This window comes from Magallana gigas, chromosome 4 (genome assembly GCF_963853765.1).
Source record: "Magallana gigas chromosome 4, xbMagGiga1.1, whole genome shotgun sequence".
In the NCBI taxonomy this organism is placed as follows: domain Eukaryota; kingdom Metazoa; phylum Mollusca; class Bivalvia; order Ostreida; family Ostreidae; genus Magallana; species Magallana gigas.
Window position 1 is genome coordinate 50,650,037 of NC_088856.1, and position 27,732 is coordinate 50,677,768.

At 35.4% G+C, this 27,732-nt stretch overlaps 1 protein-coding gene across 3 annotated transcripts; it reads left to right on the forward strand.

Annotated features, from left to right (window-relative positions):
• Positions 1-5,902: 5,902 nt before the first annotated feature.
• Positions 5,903-27,215, forward strand: LOC105342815 (helicase ARIP4). 3 transcript variants are annotated; one of them, XM_066082789.1, is made up of 24 exons: positions 5,903-6,080; positions 6,635-6,895; positions 7,744-7,806; positions 8,195-8,426; positions 8,879-9,039; positions 9,334-9,411; positions 9,931-10,308; positions 11,168-11,394; positions 11,490-11,832; positions 13,055-13,228; positions 13,596-13,710; positions 16,637-16,864; positions 17,711-17,888; positions 18,199-18,402; positions 18,817-18,935; positions 19,189-19,292; positions 20,033-20,132; positions 20,564-20,769; positions 21,348-21,421; positions 22,637-22,732; positions 22,869-23,077; positions 23,220-23,386; positions 23,708-23,944; positions 24,196-27,215. In XM_066082789.1, exons 2-24 carry the CDS (start codon positions 6,676-6,678, stop codon positions 25,635-25,637), a joined length of 5,355 nt encoding a protein of 1,784 aa, XP_065938861.1. In that variant the 5' UTR covers positions 5,903-6,080; positions 6,635-6,675; the 3' UTR covers positions 25,638-27,215. The 3 variants fall into 3 exon arrangements, with proteins under 3 accessions (XP_065938861.1, XP_065938860.1, XP_065938862.1); XM_066082788.1 differs by having other exon boundaries at positions 5,904-6,080; positions 6,630-6,895; XM_066082790.1 differs by lacking the exon at positions 9,931-10,308 and having other exon boundaries at positions 5,904-6,080; positions 6,630-6,895.
• The last annotated feature ends 517 nt before the right edge of the window (positions 27,216-27,732 follow it).

Genomic DNA, 27,732 nt, shown 5'->3' on the forward strand with positions numbered 1-27,732 from the left:
GGCGACATTAGACTAAAGAGTGAATCAATGCAAATCAAGTCTTTATAACGTTTTTTGCATGTGAACATTGCAAGCGTACAAGTATTCTAAACATTCTTAGCAAAGCTTTAGTATGCCTTGAACAAGAAAAAATACCGTTGAACGAGATTGTGTCATTCCAATGCCATTTCAAACCAGTAACAATTTAACATCCTAGTGTACAAAATTAGGTAAAACTTTTTCTGTGACGTTTTATATTTTTGAATAAATCATCAAATAATGAACACGTGTATAATATTGATTTTTATGGTCGCAATTTGTAAGCAATGCTAATGCGTAAACATTAAGGACTTATTGATTGCTAAGTTACAATCAGATCTTAAAAAAAAAAAAATCACGGTCCGAGATAATGGATCAAACTTTTATATAAAATCTTTGGTAAAAATTGTAAACAGTAAAGTCTGTTTACATTAACTCGTGTGTGATGCAATTCCTTCGATAATAACAATAAAATTTAAATTTTTACTTGCAATTTGTAACATGGAAAAGCTTTTAAAATGTGTATGATGTAACAAATGTTTGGGGTTGATTATATTCATTTATTTGGTTTTGAAATGGATAATCTCCTACTATACAGCTCGTTTCGTTGATTTATTACTTTTAAGCAACAGATCAACGAATAAATTATAAGAAACTCTGTTTAATCTACTATTACTAAAAGTACATGACTAGAGGGATCCATCTTCAATCCTCACTTCAAGTTGTACTCTTTTTTAATTCAGCGACGACAAATTGTTAATAATCTGATTGTCAAACAGATCCAGGCGCTCTATCGTTCAACTTGGCCCTCCCAACCCGTGCATGTATAATTCATAGCCGAATCACAAAGCACCTTGCACTGAATGTACTTCTCTGAACACATCGTACGCCTTTTCTGAATCACATTGACAGTCGCTTGTCAACCCGTCGATACATCATCTACTGAACTTTTTTGTCAATGGCCTCAAAGACTACGGCTCTCCAACTCGTGCTTCTAAAGCGTCTGAAGGAAACCCCCAAGCCCGGGAAATTAGCATGAACTTAATAGCAGGCGGATTCGATCTTTGCCCTGTATTGTGCATGCTAATTGCTGAGCTCATTTCAAATGCATCATTGCGTGATCGATTCTTTATGATTGGAGGCGATTTGCGGAAGTTCTTTTTAGTGGAAAATCATGAAGTTCTGCATGCATTGATTATATACAGACGTATTCAAAGTTCAATGCATGTGCAGTGCTGATTTGATCTTTAGCTTTGACATTTGATTCATCTTCTCTTTTATGCAAATTAACTTTTTGTAAAACGTATGCATTGTTATTGAACAAGTATTTAATTTTCTTTGAAGTTCTTTGATTTGTTATGTTTACATTTCACACCACTATTGTTTTCATAATGCTGACAATCAATCTTTACTTTTTTTTAAAATGATTGTTCATTTTAGAAAAGGCATGAGTGTTTTGTTTTCGAAATATATGGTTTAGAAAAATAGAAAAAAAATAGTTCGTTGCCAATTTGATTGGGTTCAATGGACGGCCGTCTAATTCAAGTAGATGTCATGTTGTAAATTTTGAATTTACTGGGTGGGTGTAAATACAAAATTTACAACATGACAAGTTGTCATGTTGTAAATTTTGTATTTACACCCACCCAGTAAATTCAAAATTTACAACATGACATAGATCTGGTTAACTTACCAGTTGCTATCTCACGGCTTGGAACTAGCCTAAACCACTGGGCATCAATACCAGAATTTTTTACTCTGTGTATAGTTTTGCAGTTATGCGCTTACATTCACATGGTTTTGAGCGGCGGTCACTGCGTCCAGAACACCACACTGCCTATCAAAAACATTGCCTGGTCAAACGCGTCTTATTGTCAAAGGCGTCATATGGTCAAATATATTCTACTGTCAAAAGCAACACGTGCTCTAACGCATCAAACTGTCAAAAGCATCGCATGGTCAAACGCGCCACATTGTCAAAAGCGGCTTATGGTCAACTGTAGCCCTCTATCAAAAGCACCGCATTGATGTCAAACCGACATATTGTCAAATGTGTCACATGGTCAAACGAGCCACATGGTCAAACGCATCAAATTAACTGTCAAAGCATCGCAAATAACGTACCACATTGTCAAAAGCGGCGTATATGGTCAAATGTAGCACACTGTCAAAAGCACCAGATGGTGAAACGAGTCATATGGTAAAATGTATCACACGACCAAAAGCGTCACATGGTCAAACGCGTCACATTAACAAACGCATCGCATAGTACATGTAAAATGCGTCATACAACCCACTCATTGAGTGGTTAGTGAATGTTAAATGCAAACGTTTTTATGGTTGCCAATGGACACGGTCTTCATTAAAATATCCAACATGCATTGGATCCTGTACTAACTGCATGCAAATGTCAAGAATAAGTCTTTAAAAAAATTAAACGTCGGCCGGGTATTTGGGCTGTTAGTCAATAAATATTTCGCATCGATCAAAAATTTATATTATATAGATGATCGGTATTAACAAAAGAACAATATAATAAGTCCATTGGTCGATTACCTCTGATCTTCGGCAGATATTCTTAGAGATGTACACGTACTATTCCCGTAATTTTTTAGGAAAAATAAACTATCACTTTTTTCCAAATTTCAAATCAAATATAGAGTTCATCCATTTAAAAATATTTCCAAAAGGGACAAAGCTTATCCCCTAAAATTCCTCACTCGAAAAAAATTATGCACTTCAAATTTTGACTCATACCAAAAAATGAAAAATCGACATGCACTGAAAGATCGGGTAGACTGCGCGGTATAACTTTGAGCACACTCAGTATATCTTTATCGTCCACAAATCTATCACTACAAACAATAACTGTTCTATCTGAAATCAAAGAAAGACAACCTTACAAAAATCAGATAAAAATATCGAGGTAAGAAATGATGCCAGCTTGAGAATAAAACTGTTCATTTCATGTGATATATCTTTAAAGAAAAAAAAAATGAATTTTCCATACTAATCATGTAATTAACAAACAAAATTTAATTAAATATGTTTTCATTTGATTTTGTCGCTTGTTGTTTGTTTGTTTGTTTGTTTATTTATTTATATTTTTGCTTTTTGTGAAAGGGTGGCGGATAAAAAAAAACCCCATAAACAACAGCCCCCCCCCCAAAAAAAAACAAGTACAGTAAAACTCATTTATAGTCTGTCCCAAGATATTTATGCAGCACATTTGGACGATTTTTTGAAAAAAATACACAAACCTGTGAAAGAAGTACACTTGTAATAGTTGAAAGGGATAATTTCCAAGATAATTTCTTTGACACATTATCAACTGTCACTCAGAAAATTTCACAGGACCGAAAACATTCCTTACGGAGATTTATAATGGGGAATGTTTACATCTTTACTCCATTCGGAATACACTCGGAATACATCGCGCAATTTTTCAACGTTATCATCCGGGCTTGCTGCAATACAAAATCTCCGTAGACATCACATTTTTTAGTATTGTATTGAAACCTGATATACGCTAACAGGGGCGATTCGACTGAGAAATCTTGGAATTTTTTTATACTTTTGAATGAATATCGTTTGAACCCTGAGGTATTTATAAATATCAAAATGTGAATCCAAGATATCTTGGGACAGACTATAGTACGAACACGGATATAGCGAATGCTCGGATATAGCGAAGTTTATTTGAGTCCCCGGTAAAATTCTTAACAAAACTTTGCAAAATTTTACGCGTACGGTTATAACGAATTCGGATATAACGAATTTACGGATATAGCGATATCAACAATTTTATAACGAATTTCTTTACAGTTTAAAAAGTTTGCACTACCATTTAAAATAATAGTTTGAATGCTTTTTTATTCATATAATTTTTTTCAATTCACAGACCGAATATTTAAGGTATCAAAGAAAAGTAGTTTTTGTTTTAAGCCTCAATAAGCAAAAATTATAGTATAGTGAAAGTAAACATGTATATAGTGAATTCGCTGCATGTAGTTATTATTACGAATAACGGATATAACGAAGTAAATTCATTGGTCCCTAGGACTTCGCTATAACCGAGTTTTACTGTAATATATATTGATGATGTTAATAATTTTATTTCTGGGGCATATTGTACTTTTCGTAATCAAAACTGTTGTGTTGAGTAGTTTTTCGTGTACTTGTGTTCTGGTAAATGCAGGTTAAAGTGCACTCCTGTGATAATGGATTTCTAGATAATACGATGATCACTGTAGCTCCATAAAACACACATTACAGACTTCATTTCACAGCTTTATGTATGAGTGCACCTGCACTTTTAGATAGCCGATTATACTTGTAGGGGTCTTCTACATTACTATTTCAGGCACGTAGCATCGGGGAGGGGGGGGGCAGGGGGGCCTGCCCCCCCCCCCTTTTTTGCTGAGCAAAGATTTTTCTTAAAACATACAAAAAATTGAATTAACATGTTGTTGGCCCCCTCCCCCACTTTCCTGTGACCATGTAAAAATTTAATTGAAAATAAGGAAAAAAAACGGTTAAATTGAAGTGAAAAGTATACCTGCTCCCCCCCCCCCCCCCCACCCCCGCGGATTAGGATTTTCAGGTTTTGAAAAGTAACCTTTTTCCGGGTTTTTGTTGTTGTTGTTGCTTTTTTTGTTGCTTTTCAAGATTTTTGGGAAGAGTCTGCCCCCCCCCCCACTTTCAAAACGATGCTACGTGCCTGTATTTTTTATAGGCTGTTCCATCATGGAATGACGCGTAGTGTAAATCTTCAAATTGCGGAGATATATAAGGGGGGGGGGAGATAAAAAGTATTTGATTTAAACATATTTTATCATGAAAATATATATTTATAAATGGATTAGGCAATGCCTATGTAAGCCTTCTTATAAAGAAATAGAAAGTATAATGGAAGATAGGGCGATTTTACTATAATTTTCAATATATAACGGTAATAAAATTTGTTCAATTTCTCATGTATAATGATTTTAAACTTTAAATTGAAAATTAGTAATGGGCAACCTAAATTCAATCAATTGTGTATGAACAGTATATTGTGATTCATGCGCGGATGAAGGTATGAAGGTAACTGACATCGCAGAAAAAAAACCAATGTCCTGCGTTGATTGGCAGCTTATGTAAAATTTTTTATCTGCGATACTGGCTATCCCCATAGCCCGAATAGAGCAACAAAGAAATCATTTTATTTAATTTAATACAAGTTCGTAAATTATTATTATTGATTTGTCGTGCAATGGATTGCGTAGACGAATTATCAAGGGGGGGGGGGGGGTTACATGTAAGTATTTAACAAAAAAAAAAAAATAATAGCAAACATGGCAAACAGACAAAAGCAACTTCCTAAGTCAAGAGTTTCTGAATCGCACTGCTCTACATTTGTGCCGGAGAAGCGGAGCGGATAACCCTTGACTCGTGAACATGAAACAGAAGGTGCTGCTATATTTTTTGGGGGTTGGGGTGTTTTCTCTTAAAACTTTGATCAACGCATAAAGTTGATATTGCCTTGAAAATTCACTAGCTAACGAAATTAAGTTTTTATGTCCTAAGTCAATTGAGAATGATTATAGAATATAGATAAGATTATAGTGAGATAAAAAAAAGTATGCAATACTCAACTGTGCTTAAAATGCAAGTACCCCCCCCCCCCCCCGGCCTAACCTGATCAAAGTTGGAGTTACCTCTCTTTCATCAAAATACAAGTACTGTTTGTTGAGATAACGCAGCAGAAAGTATTCTGATATACCAAAAAAAATGATAATGATAATGTAGAAATTAATAGTCATTTGTATTTTTTTCTTTTTATTTAAACATCTCCGTAAACAAGAATACCACTAACTGTATAATTAACGGAAACGGTTCTTGATCTCCCACTTTTAATCAAATCTTGCACCGGAAGTGTACAAAGAAATCTCTCGCGATCGCTTGAAATATTCGGGAAATCCAAATATGATTTTTAAAGAAACCATAACAAGGACGCTAATAAGTGATACTATTTTGGAATTTTAAATGATTCGTTGGTTCAACGGACTCGGAATAATAGTGTAAGTATTGCAATATGAGAGACAACGGTGTGTTTATTTCTCAGCACCGGGATCCTTCTAGGAAATTCGCTTTGTTACATCTCTCGGTAAAATAACATTACTAATGCAGACTTCATGAAGAAATTACCAACACTCTATAATTTCAACGTAAGGTTTTGAATTTCTTCTTAAAGAATGTTCTTTTGAAAGTTGGGGTATTGCAAAATACAATCGCTTGATTTTCGTGGGTGCAGAAGTGATTGAGTATAAATAGAGTACACAACACACATCTAAGGGATTCTCCATTTTGTTTATGTTTGGTTTCATTAATTACAGATACTTTTATGAGGTTTGGTGGGTTTTATTAAATATGTGGGGCTAATGTATCTTACACTATTTCTTTGATTGAGGTTAGGGGTCATGTAACAGAACAGCTGATTTCATAGTCATGTGACCGTTTACATAATTTGTACATAGAATATTATAAAAAAAAATTTTAAAGATTGAAAGTCAAGGATATTCATACTGAAGTGTTAAGCAATTATGATTCATTCATCTTATTACTTGCAGGACAGTGCATTGATTGTAATGGAACCTCCATGATATTTGATCGTAAATGGATGAACCTATAGAACATTATACAACAGGAGATATAAATTCTTATGGGCATACTGACGCTTACAAAATGACCGAAGTGTTAGACCAGAAGAAATCAACAATTGACCAGCTTCTAACAGACGAGGAAGATGAAGATGATGAAGAAGAAGACATCAATGAAGATGAAGAAGATGAGAGTGGTGGAGATGGCGAAGATGGTGAAGGCAGTGAGGAAGAAGGTAGGAGTTGTCTACATCGCTGTGTTAATGGAGACTATAGGTTTATTCTGTTAGGACATATATATATATCATAATTTTGTTTTCGCTGCATTTTTTCCTTATGCCTTCGAGAAATAAAACTTAACTATTTCTCTTCCTGGTAGAAAACAGGGGAAAAAACAAGACTGCTAATTTCATCAAATATGCTATTTAATAGAAATCTGCATTGCATTTTCTTCATTGATTAATAGGTTCAACATATTGGGTCATGTTGATTTTAAACGAAACACCTTTAGGGTACATATATTGAGCTTAATAAAACAGTATCAGATTGTTTGGTTAGCTATAGAAAACTTTTTAAAAGAAATTATTTTGTTTACAATTATTTTGGATGGAAGTTAATCTGTGAAATTAGCTTCATTAATTATATTTAAAAAACGAGTAATCTATTTCTGTTGGGATGTTTTTTTTTTAAAGAAAATTAATAATAAAGATCGGTTTTTAATCATGGTAATGCTGAATTTATAAAAAGTGCAATGATTTATGAACGAGCTAAACCTAGCAGAAGTGAAAGTTAATTTGTTTCATGATCTGTTGAATTTCTGGTAAAGCATGTTTCCAAGATTTCAAACGTCAGAATTTGTCTCAGAAGTCAACTAAAAGTCAAGTCATATACATTTTTGAAGTCATTGATCAGAGACCCTGTTATTGCTGAAAGAGAATGATTTTTGGGGGGGATCTGTTGAACTTGTGATTATTTATATTATACCGGTATTATTTATGGTTTTCGTTAATTACCATAACTAGATTAGAAGAATGTATGATTGTGTTGTTAGTACTCTGAGGACCTGATTTCCTTTCTCATCTAGATGAAGAATCCCAGGATAGTGAACAAAGTGAAAATGAAGAAGAAATGGATGAAGAAAGTAAAAGTATGCTCTTTTTCATTAATTTTGAAATAACTATTGAAAGTTAAATTTATATTGCACTCCATGTCCTGTAATTCATACCCAGAAAACATGTTTTTGAACTGCTTCACTATTTTATTTATGGCTTCATTGAATTCGTATTTAAATTTTCATATCTATTTAGTTATAATGTGACTTAGGTAAATACAAAAGATTTTGATGCAAATAAAAACAAATACTTTAGGAATCTTCTATAATAAGACAGGAGAGGATTGTGGGTCATGAATTAATTTAAATTTATGCTTTCAGTGTACAGTTAAAAAAAAAAGAGTAAAATTATAGACGAGATGATCATGAAATGTCAAGTTACAGGTGAATGAACAATATTGATAAATTATGGATAAATTGTCAGGTTCCTATACTATGGACACAGATGAACTACCACAGGTCAAGACGGAGAATGACCCCAAACCACCAAAGGTCAAGGCCGTAGAGGAGCTGACACAGGCGGACGATGAAAACTCCAGCAACGCCCCCGCACAGCAGACGGGCAGAAAGAGGAAGCGGAAAAGGGGAGGGGGAGACAAAAGCAAGAAGAAAAAATCCAAGAATGCTAAACCAGTCACTCTCCGTCGAAACATCAGGTACAGTCATTTTGTGTGTTTATGAATACATGTTGTTCGTACCCTAGTTATCCCTACCCCGGTACAGTATGATCATTTCATATAAAAATATTTATACAAGTAAATTCTGTTTGAAGTGTGTACAATAATGTATCATAGCAAGTGTAGCAAGATCTGTTTAGGCTAACATGTATGAAAGTAGAAAATTTTAATATTATACTATCTGATTGACTGTTCAAGTTGATGATATGTAATGCCCTTATTTGCCTGAATAACTGTCATAGTTGATGATATGTCGCAATTTTTTAAAGTATCTCTAACATAGCATTTATTAGCACATCCCTTTTATTAACAAAGTGTACAGCGCATAGAAACTACATGTATATTTTGCGCTATATAAGTCAATATAATATAAATAATAATATGAAAAGCCATTATTTGCCTGACTAATTGTCACTGTTGACAATCTCTAGGGACATCATCAAGGAGAATGACCTTGACAAACAGACACTGAACGCACAGCAGGAAGAGGCGGAGCGTCGGCAGAGAATTCTAGAGGTACAGAAAGCTCTAGAGGAGCAGCGAAAGAAGGAGAAAGAGGAGAATGACTCACAACTCAAGTCCTTGTTACAGAGTAAGTACCCAACAACTCAAGTCTAAGTGCACAACTCAAGTCTTAAACATATGTTTAGCAACATAGCAGATATCAGGATTCACAACTCACCCATAGGTAGATAAATGGTTAACCTTTGGATAAAATTTTGGGATTGAGAGTTTCAGAATTACAAAATAAGTAATATAACTCATTCAGTGCAGAAAGTCTTTGGAACAAAAGTATTGATAAAATAACAGTAATAAATATAAGTTCATCAAAAACTTCCTTTAGTCATAATAGAATTTTGCATGTTGGCCTCCAATTTTCTTCCAGTGGATGATGAGGACAAGAGCAGTGATGTCATTTACTTGGACAGCAGTGATGAGGGACGGCCCAGAAGGAAATCAAAAGGTATGAACCACATCAATGATATTGGGTGTTCAGAGAATAAACATCTACATGAACATGAAGGTTTGAACCACGTCAACGATATTGGGTGTCCAGGGAATATGCTTGTATATGAAGGTATGAACAGAATCAACACCAATGGGTGTGCAGGAAGTATTCATGTTCATGAATCTGAAGGCTTGAACAAAATCAGCAATATTTGGCATTCAGAAAGTAAACATCTACATGAACATGAAGGTTTGAACCACATCAACACTATTGGGTGTTCAGAAAATAAACATCTACATGAACATGTAGGTATGAACCAAATCAACAATATTTGGCATTCAGAAAATAAACATCTACATGAACATGAAGGTATGAACCAAATCAACAGTATTTGGCATTCAGAGAATGAACATGTACATGAACATGAACGTATGAACCAAATCAAAAGTTCAGAGAATATGCATGTTCATGAACATGAAGATATGAACAATATCAACATTAGGAGTTCCGAAAATATACTAAATGAATTTGCAGGTATGAACCACATGAACAACATTGAGTGTTCAGGAAATAAATCTGAAAATATGAATCATGTGAACAACATTTTGTGTTCAGGAAACATTTCTGAAAATAGGAACCATATGGAAGGCATTTGGTATACAGAAAATATGTCTGAAAATTTAAACCATATCAACAACTTTGGGTATTCAAGAAATAAATCTGAAAATATCAGCAGCAGCATTGGGTGTTCAGGAAGTAGATCTGAAAATGTAAAACATTTGGACGACATTGGGTGTTCAGAAAATTTATCTGAAAGTATAAACCTTATCAACAACTTAGAACGGTCAGGAATTGTATCTGAAAATATAAAGCATTACGAAGACAGCGGATGTTCAGGAATTATATCAGAAGGTATGCATCTTATTAACTTCAAGGGGTACACGGAAAATATAATTGTATAACGGAATGAACAAGGCTTTTGACAGGAAAAAAATGTGCACTGTACAAAAACTTTGTTATAGCTTTATCACCTGAAGTGTGAAAAAAACTGAATGTTTTTAAAATTTTCTGTAGATTTTTTATAATTGTATATGTTATAACAAAGGACATTTACATGTTTGTTAAAGAGTGATATAGTTGCTGTATAAAATCTATATTAGCTGTAGCAAATTCACACACAGCTGGAAAATAATCAGAATCAATCTTTCTGGTTGTTGGTTTTCTACTTTAAAGTACTTAATTTCTTGTTGCTTGACCAGTTGAAGTAGTGTAAGGTCCATAATTTCAATATTTGCAATTTGATATGAATCGCCGAAAGATTAAAATTTATGACAGTGATTAAAAAGGCTGAATAGTATTTCCATGGACATACTCTCCTCTTTACATTACATGTCAATAATCAGGGATTGTCTTATCCTGGAGCATTGATTTTTTTTTAAAGAAGAGCATATTATGTAATGATGAGTTGAATCATCATAATGCTGTAGTTTCATTAATTAAATATTCTTGGGCATCAATTTTCGTGGTAATAGGTGAAAATGACAGTTTTAAGAAAACATATATTTGTAGCCTGTAACCCTGTTAATACAATATGTTATAAGAAATCGCATTTCAATAATCATTTACATTGTAATTTTATTGATCGACTCATCAATGAAATCTACGATTATTGGTATTAAATAATTATTGAAAAAACCACAGAATTGTTTGCATTTTATAATTTGCACTTCCTGTGCCTGTGTATTCAGTTTACGTTCGGTGATTATTGTAGACAGTGACATCATCGAGCTGAGTAGCGATGAAGAAGACGTTCTCCTGACGAAGGACGAAGACAGCGATGTAGATCCTGAAGACCCAAACAACGCAGGAAACCATATAAATGATGCTCTGAACGCTCATGACGACTTTGGTCGAGTGCTGGTTAACATCGGCCATCCGTCGGATGAACCGGATATATTTCTAGCACCACAAATTGCAAGATATATCAAGAAACATCAGGTAAGATCAAACACTTTTAAAATGATCAAGGTAGATTTTGTAAATAGGTTGGTTTTTTTCCCGACTGTAATCGTAAAATTGTTTTCTTTTCGTAGATCGGTGGAGTGCGCTTCCTGTACGACAATCTGATTGAGTCCCTCAGCAGATTCCACAACAGCCCTGGCTTCGGCTGTATCCTGGCCCACAGCATGGGGCTGGGTAAAACCATCCAGATGATCTCCTTTGTGGACGTGTTCCTGCGGTGTGCCAAGGCTAGGACTGTTCTGTTGATCGTGCCCATCAACACATTACAGAACTGGATGGCAGAGTTCAACATGTGGTGCCCCACGAAGGAGATGGTTGGTGACCTGGGCACCGATCATGTGATTCCCCGCCCATTTAACGTGTTTCTCCTCAATGACAATTTCAAGTCCACAGGGTCCAGGGCCAAAGTTATAGGTAGGTTGAATGTCAGTGGAGAAATTTGATCTAAAGTACAGGTAGACCTTACTTAGGCTATTGTAGAATCTGATTTTCTTGGATGTTTGAAGGATTGATGAACTATTAAGTATATCGTCATCAAATAGAAAGAAAAGATCTACTAGTATTAGAGTTTTTGGCACCATTGGGTACCCCTCACACAACAATGTTTCTCCTGTTATGCATATACTAGAAAATCAATTTATTGAAGAGAAATTACACAAAATCACTGTAGGAAATTGCATGAAATATGCTTGTAAATTGAGGTATGTAACCGTGTGGTTTATTTACTAGAACTAGTGCTGAAACGAATACCATAAATTAGTATTCGAATATTCGTGAGTGCTATTCGATTCGTATTCGAATATTCGTAGATGTCAAAGACAAGGTATTAAGTTTGTATTACTAAGTGGATGTATGCGTAGACTGCTTAAAAACATCAGTTCGAAGTTGACACTAAATGCATGAGTCTCCATTGAATTGGGTGTGCATTTATTTTTTAAGCAAATAATAATATACCGATATTTTTTTAAAATTTCCTTTAAATACAATCAAAAGATTTATTACTTCTTCAATAATGTACTGCAGTCCTGACTCCTGTGTGAGACCGATACGTAACTTCGTAAGTCAATCCAAATATTTCCGCCATGTTTGATATAGTATTAAAAAGAAAACTGATAACGCTCATAGTTCCGGAAATGTTCTGTTTATTTAAAAAAAAGAACAAATTATATCGAGGTATCTTTTTTAAAAAAACTTTCGATGTACCTTTCGATATTAACTCTCCGTAGCTCACACACGTCCACACATTTAAGCAAATTATTTCTTCAGCGTATATTATGAATTGATAAATCCAGAATGTTTGTCTCCGTTCGGTGTAAAACCTGCTTTTACTTTCAAGGTAAACAAGCATGGCGAAAGAGTCTATTACTGGGTTAAGTAATAGATTCTACCAAGCATGGCAGTCATAGATGGCTTGTCTTTTCTTTCGTTCAGAGTAAAATTTTCCAGCTTCTTCTTTCCATTGTTACTAAATAACACGATACTGCTTAGTTTACAATGCTTAATATGGGTGTTAAACATGTGATCAAATATTCGAATGCTAAATATACATTCGAATATTATAAATTAACTATTCATTCGCGAATATTCGAACATTCATTTCAGCACTAACTAGAACTGTTGATTGGTCTGTTTACAGGAGAGTGGTACACTAAGGGAGGGGTGTTGTTGATGGGGTATGAGATGTACAGGTTGTTGTCCAGTCGCAAAGGTCACATGGCAGATGTCAAGGTCAAAAAACCAAAAAAGCCTTCCGCTTCTCCTGTGGTGATTGATGTAGACGAAGAGGACAAAAACAAAGAACTCCTCGTGGGTAAGTGAACAGTGGATCTTGTAATGAGAAGCTGTGAAGCCATTTAATGTCTAATGGGTAAGTCAACCAAACATGATAAATTGATTTAAGAGAAACATGGATCTCTAGTAGGTAAGAAGAGAACCATGGATTTATTAGTACGTGTCCATGGCAGGTCAGCCATTGATCTCTAGAGGTTAGGTCAAACAATAATTCCTAGTTGGTGAGTGGACCACAAATTACATGTATAAGTTAGAGATGAATTTGGAGATTTGCAGCAATGCCATTTGGCCCCATTGGATGGATTTACCCGGTAATGAGACTTGATTTAATGAGAGTGTTTTAAGCTTGTGGGTTGAGTTCTGTAACAGTATTTTTCTGTCTGTAGGTGTACATGAGGCCCTGATCAACCCGGGCCCTGACCTTATTGTGTGTGATGAAGGTCATCGCATCAAGAACAGCCAGGCCGGAATCTCACAGTCCCTCAAGAACATCAAAACAAGGTCAGTGTCAGCTCATTGAAACATCTTCCCAAGTCTATAGTATACGAGGCCTCAACATCAAACAGAGTTGTAAATTTTTCACTTGGATTTAAATGTCAAAGTGGTAATTCTTGAGATAAATGCAAACCTCCAACTGTTTTAATTTTAGGTAAGGCAATTTCTTACCCATTTAAAATAATTACTGCGTCAGACTGATAGTAACTGGTTACAAAATTAGAAAATTAGAAACTTGTTAGTCGAACTAACTATAAACATTTGCATATTTGAGCACAATTTTATTACAAATTTTGTATATTTTGAGACATTGGTATATAATCAATTTAAACTGAAGACAGTTAAGCCTTGCCGCAAAGATTGTGAAGGGAAATTTGTCAGTGGGTGTTAAGGCCTAACAAAAAAAATTGTGTGTTTAGGGTAACATTGATGAAAAAATTAGGTTAGGTAGGTAGGGATTTTTTTTTATTTTATCATATTTTTTTTTGTATGAATCCTAAGAATGTTTGTTTGTTTCATATTTAAAAACGTATTTTTTATTGGAAATAAGATAAAATCACAATCGGATAAAATCAGACATCTATTACACTGTAATAGGCTGTAATACAGTGTTTTCCCCAGAAAATTTTTGAAGCATGGGGGGGGGGGAGTTTGTCAGAGTAAGTGCGAGGTGCGGCATTAAAGCGCCTAAGCCGGCGAAATCACTGTGTGTAATAGTATAACCATTTGATGAAACGTACTACATGATATGTACTATAACTGATGCATTTTCATGAAATCTACATCAACAAGTATCATTTCAATTCATAATTATATTTTAATATCTGTGTATATTTAATATACAATTTTTCTGTTTTTTTTCTGGCAAAACTAATAACATTTTTTTTCAAAATCAGTTTTTTAAAAGGTTGGTCCTCACAAGTTTTCACAAAACACAAGAAATATAGTAATAGATTCACATGGCAGTTCAACATCAGCTTCTGTCCCACTCCTTCTTCTACATATTATATAGAAGAGATTTTTTTAGGGGGTGTTGAACAAGAAATAGGCAGAACAAGTCCATACAATTACAGCAAACTTGATTCAACTTATTCTGGGCAGTTAATATTTCTTGTTTAAATTGGGGGTCCATATGAAAGTTTCTGTGATATCTTGACACCAGTCCCCTTCCCCGTTTATGTGTATGTACACAGTCAATCATTTTCATAGGCATACAATATACGATGTTTCTAGTCATGTGACATCGCTTCCGTGCATTTCTGCAAATAACTGTAGTTTTTTCTTTCTTTATTATGTACATTTTTTCAAGTTTCCAATATCCTTGCGGCAAATAAAGAGTTCAAGCATATCGAATCCAAGCTAACTCCATCGAGTGAACATTGTGCTATTTTTAGATTTTGGAAAATCCACAACATTCGATAATGGCAGAGATGTCGAAAAAAGCACATTATATTAAAACAAGAAGTACTGGTAATCACGTCTCTATTTATGCATTAATCACCAATTAATAAACTCAGTTTTAATATATCTTAATCATAAGCTAAGTCCTTAAACCGTAAACCACGTGTGCCCCCTTGCTGAGATCGATGTCGAAATTAACTGCGCTCACTGCGGGTGCAAGTGTTTTTCCTGAAGTTTGAGCGGAGAAACGACAACTTTATATCTACTAATTACAGTTAAGATGTGTAATAATTGGAAAAAGAATTTTGCTTTGAAATAAACATGCATTGCGGGAAGCATGGCGGCATTGTGTGATGCATGGGTGGCAGGGGATAGTTTTTTTGGTCGAGGAAATGTGAGGCAGATAGTGCTCATATATGGGATTTAATTTTTCAGTGGATTTTTAAATTTGCTAAAATTGGTTTGCATGCAGGGGACACATGGTCCCGACTCTTGAGAATTTTTAAACATTTCAGAATAAAACAAGTACAACTTACATATAGCACTATAAAGAATAGCCAGGGACGGTCTCAAAATTTTCTGAAAAATTGACCTTTTTTCACATTTTCACGGGTCCATAACCACGCTCCAGTCCCGAGCAACTGCCATAAGCTACCATAGGATTGGTAGCTTAATGTATACCCATGCAAATAATCACCAATTGATGGGGGGTCAATCACCTTCTTTCCGAGTGACATTCCGTGTTCTGAACCCACCCTACTTTTCAAGCACAAAACCGAAAGTGAAAATTTTGGCCACAGTTTCGCATTTTCATTCCATATCTGATGAAAAGTGCTACCAGTATTAAAGTGTCATATATCAATGAAATTGACATGAGCTCCTCTATCCACAAAATGAATGCAATAAATATTCTACCAATTTATACCCCTCAAATAACCAGCCAAACCCCAGGTTCTCCCTTTATTTCAAAATTTTGGGTCTTTCCTTCGAAACTATCCCCTGCCACCATGGCGGGGGATCTTCAATGCATGGCGGTACCGCCATGCAAAATCGGCCTGGGGAAATTTTTAAAACACTGTCTAAAAATGGTAGGATCGGGCCATTTTTGTAGGTTAGGTCGGGTTACCCGAAACACACAATTTTTTTTGTTAGGCCTAATTATAATGACTGTGAAAACAATATTTCATTGCCCTATCTGTTCAGCTTTTATTAAACCATTTTTGTTGAGTACTATTCCAAATAATTTTTGGTGTACCTTCTTTCAATGTGTTTATTTTACCTGTTACTTTAAAATACAAAGATTTCGATTTATTGAATAATGTATCAAATGCTTTTGTCTATATTGGACACATACATGTAACTACGATCATACAAACTGAAGATCTAGTAAAAACTTGTCATAAGCAGACTTAAATTTGCCTTTGCTAATCATCTTTTACTAATAAATTGCACTGACTACAAAATAACAGAAAGGGAAATTATTTTACGACTGTTTGCCCATTGAATGCTGTACTAATTGTATTCACTGCAGACGGCGTGTGGTTCTAACTGGTTACCCCCTCCAGAACAATCTGATGGAGTACTGGTGCATGGTGGACTTTGTTCGCCCCAACTACCTCGGCACCAAGACAGAGTTCAGCAACATGTTCGAGCGTCCAATCACCAATGGCCAGTGTCAGGACAGCACGCCCTCTGACGTCAAGCTGATGAGATATCGGGCTCACGTACTTCACAGCTTACTGGAGGGATTCGTACAAAGGTCAGTATTTACGGTAATAGTAGTGGGAATATTATGAAGAAATAAACAGCAGTGTTAAATAGTTCAAAGGGACATGTCCTGGGTTGGTCACGTGATTAAATCCTGAGAAGGCTGTTTAAAAAAGGTCGCACAGAAATAAAGGATTTTGCTGTTCTGTGTGTTTATATAAGGAAATATCGGTAAATTTGAAAAATTAATGCATTTAAAAAAACAATATTATAAGGTTGACTATACATACTTGACAGTATCATTTTCTGCTTGAGAAGGTCCCTTTACATGTATAAATATTCAGATTTTTTTTGACAAATGAAACTTTTTATTCAGTTTGCCAAGTTTTAATTGAACAGATAGAGGAAGTTTTATGTACAATTCAAAATACGATCTTGTTGTAAATAAATGAACAGTCATGTATTTACTTGTAAATTTAGCTGAAAAGATGTACATGTATATTAATAGTTTGCATAGTTACTAGACTATGAAATATATGAAAACAATTACGGATAAAATTCAGACTTGCAAACCTATTTACAACTGGTTCCCATGATAAACATCTTAATAAAAAGATTGAAAGTGTTCTGTATTTATCCTCATTCTGACATTATGAACGAAATTTGTTTTAGAATGGTTTGTATCTGCAATCTGAATTATTTACGAACAATTTTTTGAAAAATAAAGTGTGGTTATTTTCTGATAAAATCCAACCACATGGGTGAAAAAATACTAATCATGAAACAAGAAAACATTATTCAAATGATCAACAATCAGAAGCATTCTTAATTGACAGTATTAAGACTAAGTATACATTGACAGTATTAAATCTGTAATGGTGAAGTTCTTCTTTTCCAGACGAGGTCACACTGTTCTTCAGCAGGCTCTGCCGCCCAAACAGGAATTCATTTTCTTGGTGCGCATGTCCCCAATCCAGCGAACTCTGTACAGAGAGTTCATGAACTCCCTACAGATCCAGAATCTCGGGTCATGGGCGAACACCAATCCCCTCAAGGCCTTCGCTGTGTGCTGCAAGGTAGAGCAGCTGATCATGTTAATGCTAGGATGAAATTTTTCTTGAATTTAAGTGGACTTCCTGAAACCAAGAGAGAATTTTGTTTTTAAATTATTACAACAATTAGTGCTAATTAAAGCTGCAGAAAAATCCTTTCAAAACTACATGTACAATGATGTTATTGTGCTTTCACTTTTTTAGTTGGCATATTAATCAAGAAGGTTTAAAATTTCTAAAACAAAGCAATGTGATATGCAAATCAAGGATCATTTAGTAAGAAAATCTCTAAGAAGTTTTCAAGTGATTCTGACTGCATTATGTCTCTGTACAGATATGGAACCATCCTGATATTTTGTACAATCTGATCCAAAAGAAGAAAAGCATCACTGACGACAATGACCTTGACATTGAGACGGAAAATGGAACGGGAACCAAAAAGAAGAGGTGTGTCAAGAAGAAGCCCCAGAAGAGCCCCCAGCCCGTCGACCAGTACTACCCCCCATACGAACGTGGGCAGGAGATCAGCTACGAATGGGTAATTTACTTCTTTTATACCCAGTATGAGTAATTAGGTAACTTCCTTTTTACCGTGAATTTTGTTTTTCATTTTTAAGAATGTGGGCTTTGTCACTCTGTTCATTCTTCTTAAGAATTAGATACAGATGGGTAATTTAATCCCTTCAATACATGTATAGAATTCTATAATTTTTTTATGCTAGGAATTTAAGCACCATATTGTGGTCCATTTGTATATGAAAATTCACAAAAGTGCTCTGACAAGGTGACCCTTAAATACAGGTTCAATTTTTCCTTTATTCAGCAATCAGCTGTCTCATGCATAAATCTCAACATCAATTTAAAGCCGCAAAGTACCTCATAAACCTAACTACAGGGAAATTGGATTTTGTAACTCGATTGAATGTGACGACACCATTTTGCTACTTTTTAGGTCAGTGACCTACTTAAAGAATACACCAGTGGACTCCTGGAGAGTGGAGGAAAGATGGCCATCTTATTCAAAGTCTTGGAGGAATCTCTTGCCATTGGCGACAAAATTCTGGTCTTCAGGTAGGTATACCAAATAACTTCATTTATCTGCAGACACAATAAAAGCTTAAGAGGCTAACTGAAATTGCCAAGCTTTTAAATTTGAAGTATGTGCTTAAAAAGTCTTATATCTAAGTGAAAAGTAGGAAAAGAGTTTACTGATAAATGCATATACGTATATCAATAAAGGTTTGTTTCCCAGTTAGTAAGTTTATTGTATTTTCATGGAAATAAGAAGTACCTAGTCTAATAGATGTTGGAACCTTTCTTACAGCCAGAGCTTGTTTACTTTGGATCTCCTTGAGGAGTTTCTGTCCAAGCGGAAAGTCCCACGTCCAGACATGAATGAGAATTGGTGCAAAAATCAGAGCTACTTCAGTGAGTGCAACGTTACAAGTACTTCATTATAGGTTTATTTTTAGGAACCCTGAACAGATTTCTGGGATTTCTATGAACTGTAGGAAACTCAGTCCATATCCCTTCATACACATATTATGTTCTCTGAACCAAGAATAAAGGTCTTTAATTTGGTGTATTTACCTTTAAAATATGGTAAGTGTAATTTTACTAGTGAAGTTGGGGGGAACCTCTGACTTCATATATAGATCTGCATATGTGGTGTTCCGTTAGAGGTTGTTAGATCTTGCATAGCATATTGAAAAGGAGAAGATTTATATGTCTAATTTTAATAAGAATGACTAGAGAATCTCAGCAGCTTTTGATATCTTGTGAAGTAGGGAATACCAGAATTAAATTGTTTGCAATGGGCATTAAATACACTTTCACTAAAATAATGATTATTTTTCAACCCCTGCTTCGAAGGAGAGGGGGGTATACTGTTTTACTGTTGTATTTTTGTCTGTCCATAACAAATTTCTGTCGCGTTTTTCTCAGCAACTAATCATTGCAGATGCTTGAAATTTTAGCACACTCTTTTTTAGTAAATATAATGGGATCTATTTTTGTACCAAACCAACTTCAACTTCCTGTTAAATGTTGACTTTGCCTAATATTGATATGCACATCAGAGCAGGGGTATTACTAGTGAGCATTGGCTTACATATATCTTGTTCAGGGACCATTATACTTATGTCCTGCTTGCTTTGGTTATATCCTAGGACTGGATGGGAGTACATCAGCACAGGAACGGGAAAAACTGATCAATCAGTTCAACTCACCCGAAAATACCAAATCATGGCTCTTCCTTCTCTCTACCAGGTAATACCAGTCACAGTTCAAGGTTTTATTAAACCAGGTATAATGAAGAACCAGGGACAAACAATTTTGATTTATTACGTTTTCTTTTTACCTGATAAGTTGATAATATATTTTTTACCATGATTCTTGAGATATCTAGGAAAGAATATCTAATAAAATTTTAATCTCTCTCTCTCTAAAATAAAATTTGCACTTCTGAATTATTATATTTAAAGCATCATAATTTTGCATTGTGTATCTGCAGAATGTAAGAAATAAAAAAATAAAAATAGGTGCACATGAAATCTGCTAAAAATTAAGCCACAATGAATATTAATTATATTACTACTGTTTATAAAAGAAGTTTTATCCACATCTTTCTTATTTATTCCAGCATGATAATGGAGGCAATTCAAATTCCTGCAATATAATGTATTTTTTCTCTCTGACAGAGCTGGGTCACTAGGGATCAACCTGGTAGGAGCCAACCGTGTTGTCGTCCTTGATGCCTCGTGGAATCCCTGCCACGACTGTCAGGCCATTTGTCGGGTTTTCCGGTTTGGACAGGTCAAGCCAAGTTACATCTACCGCTTGGTGACCGACAACAGCATGGAGAAGAAGATTTACGATCGCCAGGTGTCCAAGCAGGGAATGTCAAGTGAGTGGTTCAAATCATGGAGGCAGAGATGGGGGTTATTAAATCTAGGGTCCTTATATAGAAACCTTTTTCTCTTTACGAAATCAGTGTAAAAATAGGCAGTGGGAGGGGACTAAGTCTTGTAGCTTTGGTTAAGTTTAAACTCTTATATTTTGTAATTTTTAAAGTGGTATGGGACACTTCCATGTTGTGAAGGATTGTTTATCGAAATAAACAATAAAATAATGTATGGTTATATAAGTAATTTCTTTCCCATTATTGTCACCTAACAGTGTAGCGCAGTGGGTCAGGGGGTTTACTATAAATCTAATTATGAATTAGAATCCCGCCGCGAGTTTTACAAACTTTACCTCGCCAAATATTTTTAAAAGCTATTTTTGGGTTAAATATTGTAAAATTTGAAAATTCTAAACTGAAAGTATTTCAGTTATAATGCACCTTTATCCACATCAATATTGACAGATGTCCCATAGCACCTTAAAAGAGGATGATACATTTATTTTTCCATTGGTAGATATTTTTATGACCTATTTACAGTAATTGTATTAATAAGCTGTATTTAATATCTGTTTATCTAGATCGTGTCATTGACGAGATGCAGATACAAAATCACCTGACGAAGAGACAGGTGGACAGTCTACTTCATTATGAGGTCAGTAGACACTATTTATAGCTAGTGCAGAGCATCAGGGTTTATTTATGTAATGGATTTAGGAAAAAAAAGTTGCTTTTACTTTAAGAAATGACAATACAGGGTTACATTAAAAAAATTAGAATTAAAGACATCAGGAAGGTTATTTATAGAATTAAAGAGGTCACTAACTAAAGGTTATTTATAAAATTAAAGAGGTCACTAAGGTTATATATAGAAATCAAGAGGTCACTAACTTAAGGTTATATATAGAATTCAAGAGGTCTGTTACGTTATTTATAGAGTTAAATTGTCAGATTTATTTACAACATAAGGTTTATAGCTATTTCCAATTTAAATCAAAATAGTAAATATCAATACAGGTGACACTCGATGGCTCGAACTTCGATCTCTCGAAGTTCTTAATCTCTGGAAGTGAACTTACGGTCCCAATTTTTTTCTCTATATAACTAAGCAAATTTACTCTTAATCTCTCGAACTCCGATCTCTCGAAGTTCTTGATCTCTCGAAGTAAAACCTGGGTCCCGTTATACATATTTCATTGTTTTTCACTCTTGATAACTCGAAGTGATTGCTGTGTACACACGCGGCCGATCAAGCGTATAATTATAGCTCCGTGTGGACCTTTCCTAGACGGTTGAGTGAACTCCTGGGGGCTAGCGTGGTAGTGTTAATTGGTTGATTACGTAAGTGACACTACCCATTGCTTCCTTCAAAGGGTAGATAAGTAATTTGTAAGTGATCTATTAATTTCAACAACTTGTGAATGTTACGGTAAATGCTCTTTATTTAAAATATTCAAACGTAATGATCAAGAAATCATAATATGCTTAAAAGTTTTTAAACGTGAAAAAATACACTTAATAACCACACAAGTGAGTTCTGTATTGTTTAAATTGAAGTAATGTAGCAGAAAATACGACTGAAATCATGTCAGAATATCCTTCCATGTTATAAATATAAATTTCCGGCTACTATAGTTTTAGAACCAAAATGACCGGAACAAAAATTTCCGGATTTTTTTTAACTTTCGATCTCTCGAACTCTTGATCTCTCGAAGTTTAATCATGGTCCCCTGAAGTTCGAGTTATCGAGATTCACCTGTATTATATGATTCTTGATTTATGGATGTACATGTATCTTATGATTGCTATGAATTGTTATGGATATAAAGCTTCCGTATGTTGCTCATCAGAGTTAAATTCTTTTTCTTAGGACAAAGAACCTGAGTATGCTGACTTTAGTCAGGAAGATTATGAAGACCCCATCATGAACAAACTTCTGCAAACTGAGGGACATTGGCTTACGACGGTAAGGATTATTTTCTATTCATGTTAACTGTGTCACCATCTTGTCAATGTTGATCTTTCTTGATCAAGATAAATTGGCATCAAATAAAGATACACATGTATTAATTTGTTTTTTTAATTACATGAATAAATTGTAGAAACCCTTTGAACATGAGTCCTTGCTGATAGATAAGAAAGAACTAAGATTGACAAAGAAGGAGAAAAGACTTGCTCAGCAGAGTTACGTGATGGAGAAACGGCTGAATGTCTCGTACTCAAGACCCTCATACGCAGCTTTCTACCCCAAGGGACAGGAAGGAAACGCTCGACAGATTAAGATTGTGTCTCCACCCTCACAGCCAATTTGGTACGTCTCAGCAGAGATCTCTATGATTCTAGTGATTATCCTATTTGTTATCTTTAACTTTCAAAATAGTAATCAATTTAAAATGTCACAAAATTCTGTTTTCTGTCTCAAACATCTCTGTTTATCGCTTTGTTTGTTGCAGGCCGTCCACTACCTACACCTCTCGCCCTGTGGCCAGTGTGAAGCCAATGATCACCACCCCAGTACCCATGCAGCCCAAGGGTGTTGGCAGGGGAGAGAACCGAAATCTGCCAATCATTAGCAAAAACAAACCCGGGGTGTCCGTTCATAAAGTTCTCACTACTACAGGTATTTAATGATTAATTTATTAAAATAACAATAATTTTAGATTATGGAAGTGTACAATTCAGACTGTTAATGGACACCTAGCCTGGCAAGCCTGCATGCATACTCTATGTATTATAGACCTATATACTGGCCCTGAGGACATTGGCAAAGGCCATAGAAAACTTTGATTGTGGGGATGGGGTGGTTTCAATGCTTATTATTGGTAACCTGTAATTCAACAACATGAATTTGATAAATTTGAATTTTCCAGGGGTGGTGTAACCCCCACTCTATATCCAAGCATGTTCAGGACTCTGAATATCTGTTGGATTATTTTTTCAGATATCATGTTACCTGGTACAGCCACCAGTACACAGTCCACAGCAGGAACCAGCACAAACAAGATTCCCGCTGGACAGCAGATCTTCATCATCAAAACTCCCAAAGGAGTCTACATCCGAACAAACTCAGGCAAGATCTTTGCAGTGCGAGCCAAGTTTCCTCTGTCTGGGTCGACCACAGCTGTTGCTTCAAGCTCCTCTCCTGTTACCTCAGCAACCAACTCATCCACATCATCAGGTTAGTCATATAGCACTGTCATCACTCATCATTCACGACTAGTAAAAAGTACAGTTTAAAGTCACAGGATATGTTTATCTGTAGCTTTTTCTCCTACCAATTCAAAATGGTATGAGATTTTGTGTTTTCAATAAAAATTTCATTTTTAGTTTCAACTCACAAACAAAGTCTTTAAAAATTAGTACTCAATAAATATTGATGAAACTACAGTACATTATTTTGTTTTCATTCGGGTTTTGGTAATATTTCAGCCCTGACGACTGCGGATTTACTTGCCTCCTCAGAAGAAGCCTCTGATTCTCAGGGCGAATCTCAGTCCAGTTCCTCCTCATCCAAGGACCAGGACGCCAGTGATATTCTTGCGTCTCTCTATGGGCATGATGCTCCGATCAAGCCCGCAATATCGAGTTCCAACTCCAGCCAGGACAATCCAATCAAACCTGCGATATCTCGAACAGACTCTAGTGCTTCCCTGGCATCGCAGTTTGGAAAGTCGGACATGTTTGGTGACATCAGACAAACTGGAAATGCAAAAGTGGGCAGTGATTCTGCGACGGATGAACAGATAGACAAAGTCAGTGACAATTTGGAAAGCATGGACTCCCAACCTGACCTCCCAGTCAGCAAAGAGGAGTTGTTCTACCGAAAAAGTACACCCAACAGAAATCCTTCAAAGACAGAGCTTGATACCTTTACAACATCACAAATGGACGATATTTCAAATTTGATTAATTACAGTTCTAATACATCAAACCAGATGAGTAGTGACTCAAATCCGATGGGTGGAAGTTCAAGTATGTTGAATCATATGGATAGTAATTCAAGTATGTCCAGCCAGTTGAATAACAATTCAAATATGTCACACCATATGAGTGGCAATTCAAATATATCGCACGAGATGAGTGGCAATTCAAATATGTCGCATCAGTCAAGTGGAAATTCAAATATGTCGCAGCAGATGGGTGAAAATTCCAATATGTTACACCAGATGGAGAGTGGTCCTGATATGTCGAATCAAATGGATGGAAATATGAGGTCCCAGTTGGATTACGATTCCAATATGTCCAACCAGATGGGTGGTAGTTCCAACCACATGAACAGTGGTTCAAATTACATGGGAGGAGGTTCAAATATGTCAAACCACATGGGAGTCCCTTCCATGCCATCTCATATGGGAAACAATTCTAACCTGCCGCCATATCCAATACCTGGAGGAATGGGTCCGTCTCATGTCCCATTCCTATTTCAGAACCAGCTGATGTACCCTCAGGGTGGGGGCTATCCCCCCATGTCTGGGATGGGCTCTATGCCCTACTCTAGTCCTATCACCAGTACACAAGATGCAGTCACATCTTCTGTTTCCTCCTCTCTAGCTCCAACAAGTGGTAACATGTCCATGCCCTCTATGCCAGGAATGCCCTCTATGCCAATGATGGGGTTCCCTTTTGCACCTTACCCCTTCCCTATGCCCCAACCCTACCTGATGCCAGGAATGGACCCCAACTACATGTCCCAACTCTCCATGCCTGGTCACCAAAGGTATAACATGCACCACGGCATGCATATGCCAGGCTCAGGACCCATGATGCCCCCTGAATACCCTGGCTCTAAGGACTACATGAATCAGAGCTCCTCAGATTGTCAATCCAATCAAAGCCTGGACATGCGGCATCAAGACAACTCCAACATGTGAACTGCAATAAGGAACTTGTCTAAATAGAACTCCATACTCATCTTTCAAAAACAGTTTGAGTGTCATGGAACCAAGGTCATGTGAAAAAATGTTGTCATGGTTACTGTCACCATGGCAAGAATAGACAACAAGTTGCTTCCCTTTGGGGAAGGGTGACTGACAGTTGCAATAGACCACAGTGATGTGTGTTGGTGTTGTGATGCATGCCATAGTATTAATACATCTTACTGTACTTAGTCTCATTCTTACTCCATAGCAGTGTACTGTGTACTTTATAGCTGTGTACTTATGTACATGCAGGTACATCATTGTCTGAACCTGGTGATATCAATACTATAGACAAACATTTTGCAGTATACCTACATGTATATTGAATGTTTGGTTGTCTACAAGATGTCTTACCATCACTTAGTAGTTTGTTCCGTGTAGAATATGATTAATTCAAATCATCAATTGCATGTCTATGTATCAGCCATGTTACTTATATGTAAAAATTCATGTATATATAACTCTGTAATGTTTTGGTTTGTGATACGCGTGCGGTACTTGATCTCTTCAATTAGATGAAAGACATGAAATGGTTAAAAGTATGCTTTAAAAGAAAACTACGGTACATGTATGTTTTTTTTCAAAGAACCTCTTTCAGATTCGTTGCATCTTTTAAAAATGTGCTCTGTGATTTTTCATAAATTTTTATTTCTATAAAATGCAATTTAAGTCTAAAACTGTTGAAATGAATGAAATAACAACCATGAGTTGGCAATATTTATTTGCATCAATCAAAGAGTATTTTTCGGTGCAGCTCAAGCTATAAGGCGGCAAACATTTGTTTGTTACCTAAGGTAGTGAAGTTTTAAAAGACCTTTTATCCTGTGCTATGTTATTAATTTTAATAAGTATTTCATATATGAAATGAAATTTTACTTCATTCATTATTTTTAGAAGTAAAAGGTATTTAAAGACAACACAGGAATAGCTAAATTACTGCCGTAAGTATTCTTGCGAGATATTAATTGAAGCCAAGGTTTTTTGGGGTTTTTTTGGGGGGGGGGGGGGATGAGATACTTGTAAAGATTTGCAAGGTATTAAATTTTTACAGAATTTTTTCCTTGTATGTTTGTTTGCATTACTTATAAGAACAAACTGAAATATGAAACGTGTGAACTAAATGTATATTTTAACTACATGTTGATACTTTGAAATTAGATAAAATAGATTATCAAACCAACACTTTATATTTACAAACATTTTGATTATTAGACCATTTCATCATCATAATTTTTTTTTTATCATTATCATCATTTATAAATTGCATTTTTAAAAGGCATGCATAGTGTAAGAGTTCTCTCGTGCTGTTCAGAATGTAGCTGTAAAGATGCATGTAAACATGCTTTCACAGGTTTAAAGCAATGTTTACACACCCACTAACATTTTTCTCTGTAGAAGTATAATTGTCATTGTTAAGGTGAACCTATTTCAACATCTTTATAATGTCCCTCTGAGAGGTTTGTATCATAAATTTTCATGTCATCTTTTTGATGTTTTTATTTAAATAATAAAATATGTAAAGGTACAGATTTTTATTTCTTTATACTTTTTTTTCTTTTCTGCCCTGAGAGAGAGAGAGAGAGAGAGAGAGAGAGAGAGAGCAATGTTACGTGCTGGCTTTACAATCTCTCTAACGAAGTAAAGCAATACTGTCGAATCATTAGAATTTGTGGTGGCTCAATTTTCGTGGTATTCGTGGGTAGCCCTCCCCCACGAATTTAAATCCTCAACGAAAAACAATTTTAGAAAGTAATCTTTGTTGCTGAAACAGTAACCGCCGCATCCACGAAATTACACCCCCACAAATCAGCAAAAAAGTCATAATCCACGAAAATTGGCCCCCACGAATTTAAATTATTCCACAGCATGCTTTTAATTTTTTACTCTAATATATTATTGTAAGAAATAAGGGAGACAATTTTCCTCCCGAAAAAATGCGTTGTGCATATACTAAGTATACCATCGGCTCCCAAATTTTTAGAGTATAATGGACACCTATTGATATTAATGTAGAACTTCATTATATTTAAAGTGCTCTCAGCGGTTT

What these genes read in the sequence shown, in the direction of transcription:
- LOC105342815 (XM_066082789.1), top strand. Translation starts at nt 6,676, where the DNA reads ATGGATGAACCTATAGAACATTATACAACAGGAGATATAAATTCTTAT. An exon ending in GTCCAGGGCCAAAGTTATAG is followed by an intron (nt 11,833 to 13,054) that starts GTAGGTTGAATG and finishes GTCTGTTTACAG; the next exon opens with GAGAGTGGTACACTAAGGGA. An exon ending in CCACCCTCACAGCCAATTTG is followed by an intron (nt 23,078 to 23,219) that starts GTACGTCTCAGC and finishes TGTTTGTTGCAG; the next exon opens with GCCGTCCACTACCTACACCT.